The sequence below is a fragment of the Platalea leucorodia genome (assembly GCF_965183815.1).
Source record: "Platalea leucorodia genome assembly, chromosome: 4".
Taxonomy (NCBI): Eukaryota; Metazoa; Chordata; class Aves; order Pelecaniformes; family Threskiornithidae; genus Platalea; species Platalea leucorodia.
In genome coordinates this window covers 88,848,711-88,856,557 of record NC_138826.1, presented here as the reverse complement: position 1 = coordinate 88,856,557, position 7,847 = coordinate 88,848,711, and the positions used below count along the sequence as shown (strand labels likewise).

At 39.9% G+C, this 7,847-nt stretch overlaps 1 protein-coding gene across 1 annotated transcript; it reads right to left on the bottom strand.

Moving 5' to 3' along the window:
• Positions 1 to 2,903: 2,903 nt before the first annotated feature.
• Positions 2,904 to 6,415, bottom strand: IFNG (interferon gamma; the record flags this gene model as incomplete). Its single annotated transcript, XM_082309139.1, has 4 exons — positions 2,904 to 3,029; positions 3,744 to 3,923; positions 4,287 to 4,355; positions 6,293 to 6,415. The coding sequence occupies 4 exons, from the start codon at positions 6,413 to 6,415 to the stop codon at positions 2,904 to 2,906; spliced, it is 498 nt and encodes a 165-aa protein (XP_082165265.1).
• Between the last annotated feature and the right edge of the window lie 1,432 nt (positions 6,416 to 7,847).

Here is a 7,847-nt window from a genome sequence, read left to right as displayed (position 1 = left end):
GAGATCCAGGACTCCCGTGGATGTGAGAGAAGAGATGACAGGTTTTCACGTTAAAAGTGTTTCACCTCATTTCTGTGGTACAGAACTGAGGGAAAAAAATGTGGTCTTGGTGAGGCTGATTTTTATGATGTTCTTCTCGAATGCAATTATCACATTAACAGAGCAAAATGAGGAATGGTTACTTCAGCAGTTTATCTTAATCACCCTGTAGAAATGGGTCACACAGACATACACTGGGTAGGGAAAACTCAGGTAGAGGCCAATATGAGAAACAAATTATTTGGATTCCTTTGAGTGTTTAGGTAACTATGGCAGCAATGTCTGGTGTCAGATTTAACATGAAAGGTTTAAAGATGCTTTAAAAATTTCCAATTGGAAATAAGGATACTTTGAAATAAAAAAACAAAACAAAACAAAACAAAAAACCCAAAAAAACAAACGAAACAACCAGCCAAACAAACAAAACCCCAAACCGCCAAACTACTGAAATCAGAGTGTACAAACACATTTTTTCCAGCAGTGCCAGCTGCTACTCCATCTCCCAGCTGCTCATTCCCTCCTTACTTCTCTGCTTCTGCTACCCAGAACTAGGATGAGAAGAAACTGGGAAATTATGTGACTGAGCAATAACCTCCCCCCAAAACCCTTGCTGTTTTGAGCCAGATTTAACAGGGTAACAGCAGGAATGCATGGGCCAACACAGCACAGAAAATGGCACAGGCTAAGGCACATGCTAATGGCACACAACTAAGGCAGGATGAATGGGTAAATGTTATTCCTGCTGGATGTATAGCAATGGCCTTAATCGTTTTTCCATAGACTGCTTTGGCAAGGTGTGGAAAGACTGTAGACTTTCAGTTTACAGTCTAATAAAGTAGCTCCTAACCATTCCTGGCTTTAAATTAAAAAAAATAAAGTATTAATTTAATCAGGAGCAGTGAGGAGACTCACTGTCTCACTGCCAATCTGTAATGAAACTTTAACCTTCTCTTCTCTTTCTCTCTCTCTCTCTCTCTCTCTCTTTCTCTCTTTTACTTCTTTTTATTAGAAGTTGCTACAGCTGGCTTTCCTTCCCTGGAGGAGAGCTAGTCTCTTTAAGTAGCACCTCATGAAAGGGCACGTGCACAGAAGGACACATTGCCTATGTTAAATGCATACTGAGGCTTCTCATGCTTAGTCCTGGAACGGGAGAAATCCTACAGCATTACTTCACTTGCAGATCACATGCATACAAATGTCTGTGATGAGTACAAACAAGAACAGCTGTTTCCTTCAAAATCAGTTCAAGTCTCCAGGATTACTGAGTCACTTTGTTATGAGTGTAAAATAAGGATACGAATGAAGGTGTCTTACACCAGATGAGGCAGCTGGGCCCATGGGAGTAGGAAGGGCTGCAACAATTACAACTAAGCTTGTTGGGCTTATTACAACTAAAACTTTGGGCTCCGCAGGGTGCTATTTCTGGAATTTGCTGATTCAGCCAAAGTTCAGTGCGGAGCTGCAGGTCCCATGTTGGCAGGAATCCCAAGGAAAAGCTGCCCCATTCCCAGTCAGCCTAACCAGTCTGCCCCCAGATAATTTGCTTGGTAAACCTTTGAGGACCTGAGAGTTTGGAAGCTCCACCAACTCCCCCCCACCAAGCCCAAACCCAAGCCTCTGAGACTGGCCAAAGCCCGAGCAGCCCCAGGCCTCCAGCTTGTACCACTTGCAGAGAGCCCAGCAGATGGGCTGACCTTGATCTAGGCTCCATAACTTTGACTTGCAGAGAAATCTGAAAGTATCTTTTATTTTAAATCAGAGTAGCAACAAATTTCAAATGCTCAAAACCTCCTTATAAGCAAAATGATGTTTCCTCATCCAGATACAAGCAGGACTTGAAGAGCTTGGGAATTTTAGACCTTTCTGCCAGATTTCTTCAAAAACATTATCCATTCCCAAATCTTGGAAAGGCAGGAGGAAATAAAATATGTTTTTTTATATCTGGGCAGGGCCATCTTTTGTGACAACATAGAGCAAGATCAGCATTCTACTTTTCACATAGTGAATAAATATGCGAGCATACTGTATTTTTTTTTTTATTTAATATCCAAATTTCAAAAAGTTTCCATTGAGAAATCCAAAGTTTTAAATAATATTCCAGTACAAAAATATAGTCCTTGAGATAAAAACTTCCATACTACTACCTCCAAATAAATAAAGTTACATCAGACACATTTAAATAATTCAGTACAAAAAAATACAGAACTTCTTAAAATCAGTGAGTTGAAGTTAAGTCAGTGCAATACAGTTAGTCACATTTCCTGGAGTTGCTAAGTAGCCTGGCCTCCTGGTAACTTCAGTGCATAACAATAATTACCAGCAATTAATCATCAATCCCCTGGTTCAGAAAAGTGCTTCAGCATTTGCTTATCTTTAAGCATGTCTATTTGCTTGGTTTGGATTTAGATATGCTTAGAAGTAAGCAGATATGAATATCTGAGTTGAATGAATTTCCTGAGTACAGAAACTTCCCCATATTGGTGCTTGCATCTCCATGCCAAATACATGAATGATGAGACTAATCTTACAAGATCCCTCTCTAAAGACAGCACCAGATGGAAAGCTGGGTACCGTATCATGTCATTTCAGGATTTCCATATGGAAACTGGGTAAACATTGCCTCGTTCTGTATTTTCAGGTCAACAAACATATGACAGATAGACAGGATTTTAAGACAAAGTAATTTCTTATATAGTAGTAGGAGGAATAAATACTTTGATTGGTGTTTCTTTATAAATAATTATTTAAAATACTTAAATATTAATAAATAAATGTATAAAAACTCAATAAAAAGATTGAAATAAAAAATGTGCATCATAACAAAATTTGCACAATAACTCAGTACAAAAGGTCATATGATGTCATTAGCATTTGCACCTCCTCTGAGGCTGGCTCCTTTTCCTTTTGAGAGAAGTTGGAGTCTCCACCAGTTTTTGTAAGACGCTGAACAGCTCATTCACAGCTTTGCGTTGAATTTTCAAGTCACTCATCTGTTATAAGTAAGAAACAAACAGAATGGAGGTCATGCCAAGAGCTATAATTATTTACTGATCACATCCCACAGGCTACACTGCTACCAGGGTAAACCAGATGGACATCTGCAGTTTCCAATTACTCTACTACCTAATTCCTACAACAAAGAGCCACTTTGTCACAGATTTTTATTTTTCACTTTCTGCGCTACTTTGTGACTTGCCACAGACTGGCTATATTCTGTGAAACTGAGCTACTCTGTAGTTATTGTGTTGATATATGAGTTACCGACAAGCACCTAACTCCACCAGGGTATTGGCTGCGAACTTCTGCAGAGCTTGGTGGTTCATGCCATTGGCACTCACTCAATAAGCCAAGTGCCTCCAAAGCCCGTGGAGGCATGCCATAGCCAGGCATAACTTTCCCACCCAATTTCTAAACCAGAAAGAGCCGTGTCAGTGGCAGCTCTGGTGCACAGATGACACGGCAGTGCTGCTGGCACCTCTGTGCCAGACTCCGGCAAGACCCAGGGAGGGCGGCCCCTGCGCTGCCACCCCACACCACAGACTCGCAGCAACCCCTGCAGCTGGAAACATTAGGTTTTCCAGTGTGAACTGAGCTAGACGGGGGTTACCAGATGGGTTACTGAAGCATTATTGGCTTGAGTCACACTCAAATCTCAACTGGAAAATATCATGTCATGAGCCTTGGAGGCAGAGGAAGAGCCTTACCTGAAGCTTTGCCAGGTCCGTGAGGTCCTTCATCTTCTTTAAGCCATCAGGAAGGCTCTCTTTCAGAGTATAGAGCTCCTCAGCTATGTGCCTGACGTGCGCCTTTGACTTGTCAGCGTTTTCAAGCATTTCCAAGTACATGGAAACAATCTGACTCAGGATGATCCTTTTTTCATTTCTCTGTTGAAAAACACAGTCAGAAAGAAAGGTCTGTGAGTGTCCATCAGAAGGAAAATGAATGAAGCTAAAATGCAGCATGCAGCGGTTCTCACTGCTGCTTGAAACAGGATGATAAAGAAGATGCTGCAACTCATCTCCTGGGCTTGGCAGTACCTCATGATCAGTTCACGGTGCAGTATAAAGCACCTTATCCTTACGGGAAGCACTTTTATGGGGATTGTTTCCTCATTTGCAAGCTACCGAAACAGCCTCTGCTTGAGTTCGTTCTACCCCAGCTGGTTACGCTGGCCCTGGGTGCTGCTTTGTAACAAAAGTGCCCTGCAAAGCACCCGAGATAATTTGTCACATCTGGTTCTGACTCACCTCTGTCCAGTTTATCAGTTTCTCTGTAAAAATAGGTCCACCATCAGCTACGTCTGAATGGCTTGAGTTCTGCAACAAAGAACAAACATATCTGTTATACAAACAATACTTATCACAAGGCAAATTTGCATTCTCTATTCAAATAAGCAGTAAAAAACAGAGATGTGATTTTTACACCACTGGCCTATAACTATTACAATGCTTTCACTTCTATAAGCACCAAATCATATTAAATGACTGCCTAGAACCAGAAATGGCATTATTCTGCTTTTCAATGTCTTCTCCTGCTATAACTCATCTGAATAGAAACATTTAGCACCATCTATTTTGCCAAATTCTCCTTGCAAGTTTTGGTACTGACAGCTGAAAATTAAACTTCATAAGCATAGTAACTGGCTAGAAAATTTTCAGATCTGATTTTGGCATGTTTTTTGGTAAGTCAAAGTCCACCAGTATGTAGTCCATGGCCTTGAATTTATCCAGTCTTAGTAAAATCTCATATGGAACAAGAACAAATTAACTTTACTGTAAAACTACAGTTTGTAGAACTGGAGAATAACCCAGTAGCCCACAGTCAGGCGTGGGGATATACAAGGTTAGTGGGCTACTGAGAGGCTCACAGGGATGGAGTTTAACCATCAGATGTGAGCCACACACTGTGGCAGATTCTAGGAAACAAAGAGCAACACAACTCTCCTACCAAGGAAAGGTAAATTGAATCATTTCCTCTTGTGTGTGCGCTTTTTTTTTTCTTGTTGTATACAACAGTCACTGTTTCCTTTTTTGTCTGCTCAGTAATTTAAATACAGTGAGTGCAAAGGGAAAACTTGCAGGCTGACAGAAACCTTGTAGGCTGATTGGCTCTCCGTGCTGAGCACATTGCCAAACCTTGTTTTGCTATTCTTCTGAAAGGTGGGGAGCACCTGCTGTGAACCGGCGTTTTTAATGTCAATGCAAGAAGCTCATCACAGCTCAGGATGTCTCTGATAGAGTTATATATATTCTAGTGAGAATCTCTCTGATCTATGCTAATGACAAATTTAAGATAGAATGCCAATTTTACAGGCAGTTTCCTATCAATCTGCAAACACTGATTTTTTGACTACTAAATTTCAACTTTCATATGCACAAAATTCTGACAAAATCAGAGCTGAAAATAGGAGCAGACTCTTGCAGTTACTTTCATGCATTTAAGGAAAAAAAAAAAACAAAAACAAAAATATATTGAGAATAAAAGCTGTTAATTAGAAGTGACTCTGTTATAGATCTGTTATCTCTATGACTAATCCCAGCTGAAGTCAACTGTGAACTACTTTAATGACGCCTAGATGAAGATAGGTGAATTAACATTAGTCATCAAATTATCAAAATTCTGCCTGAAAAGAAGTAATATCATGCCGGATAACATTCCCATGCTGGATCATAGTCACAGATATGGAAGCACAATGGCTGGAGGATGCAAAAGAATAAGCAGTAGGAACCACCTTTGGGCAACACACTACTAATAATAAGTACCAGATGTATTTTTTAAAGCAAAAGGATTCTTCTTTGTTTTGTTTATATTGCTAACTAATACTAAATCCCCCATTAACATTGCTAACCTAAAACTAAAAAAGTGCCAGTAAATTGCATCTGAATAGAATTGAATCAAGATTCATTCATTCATCATAAATTGCATTAAGATTTCTTGTTATAAAGCATTCCATGTAATCAAAGACTGAATGGAGCTAGGAGAAGCTCTCGTGAAAGGAAGAGTGCCCCTGAAATAAATGCAAACTGCTACATTAACTATGACTATTGAAAAACTGAATCATGTTAGTGAAAGAGGTTAGCAAAACCAAAGAAATTGTCCATAATCTTGTTTAAAAAAAGGTATAACCAAAAAATTTGTTCCATGGTTATCTTCTATTGGTACACATTGACTATGTCAAGCAGTGCTCAAGTCTGGACTGTATCTAAAGCACAAGCAGAAGGAGAAGAGAAATGCAGTAGAAGACCATACTTACAAAGTCAGCTTTCAGTTGGTCTATATCATTTTGAAGTTGAGCAAGAATTAAGCTATTTCCAAAACGTCCAAAATAAATCATGATGACAGACAGAACAAACAAGCTGTAGGTCTGGCAAGTCATTTTCTTGGCAATGGTTCAGTTAAAATGCTCAGATAGGTTCTGGGAGATGTCAGTTCTAAAAGCAGCGAGCTTCAACTTCTAATAGTTCAATCTTCTATTAGAAGAAAGTAGACGAATGAACTTCATCTGCCTGTCAGTGGTATTTATACCTGGTCTTGAAATTTTTTATTTCGTCATCACAGGCTGTGTATATTTAGACAAGATAGTGTTAGATAAGAACCCTTCGTTTTTGGCTAATCAAGGGAATCCCTCGAAAGCATCTTTCTTAAAGCATGGTCCTGGAAAAATTTTCAGTGGTTCGTCAATGGGTAACATTTACGTGGCAGATTCTGAAGTGTCTTTTACACGTGGTTAGGGAAAGGGGGAAATTATACTGATTGAGGAGTACGCATGGTGGCTCAAGCATATTCTCACATGCTATCTGAAAAAAATCATATCGTGTGGTTAAAGGGTCAGTATAACAGCCAACTCATTTCTGGTATTCTTTTAAAGTAACCACTGAGATTGCCATGGCATTCTTCAGAATCACTTAGAGATCTAAACGTTCTCCCTACTGCTGTCCTTTTGTGAAACACTATTTGCATTCTTTCCATGGTCTAAAGCGCATTTCTGCTGCTTTCTCATTCTTCACCTCCAGATTCAAAATAGATTCAGGGAAAATGAGGTTCCAGCATGAATGCAATGATGCATCATATTAAATTTCTCTATGGTTGTCTACTATCTGCAAGAGCAGAGTATTTAGTACTCAAGACACTCATTTCTGCTTGACAACAATTAAAATTCCCCACCTGCCCATTCATTTGTACTTATGTGTGTAGAATATGAAAACAGAAAGACATGGACCAAAAAAAAAAACAGTTGAAGAAGACAGACAGGATGGTCTCCAGTGCATACAGACCCCTGAAACAACTGTATTGAGGATAGCTAGGGAAAAGGTTTTTGTATAAGAATTGAACTCTGCTTCGATGGATATCATGGGAAAAGAGCTTACTGTGAATAGTCTTAGAAGAAATCAGAGTGATTTTAGACTGTAGTATATGAATGTAGGGTAGGCAGGAGCCTACAAGGGAAAGAAAGAAAGAGCCCATAGGGAAAAAGAAATGTGAGATGATCAGGAAGAGGGCACTTGTGGGCTCAGTTCACACAGGCTGCAGATGAGGATGTCTGTAGCTCATTAGAAAGAGATGAGAATTAAACTGTCCCCCAAGAGGTATGATTTGAGCTCTCCAGCACAGCCCCATGTGGCTCTTTGGGTATTCCTTCCCAGAAGCTGGCCCCTTCCCCTGCAGCACCTCCTATCTCAGCAAATGACCACTAATGCCATAATATATTTTTCATCTGCAGCTTGAAAGAGAACCTCCATCTGTGGAATAGATCTAGCCCACTACTACCATTGCAAACAGGGAATTGCCATTTTGCAGAGACAAGAACC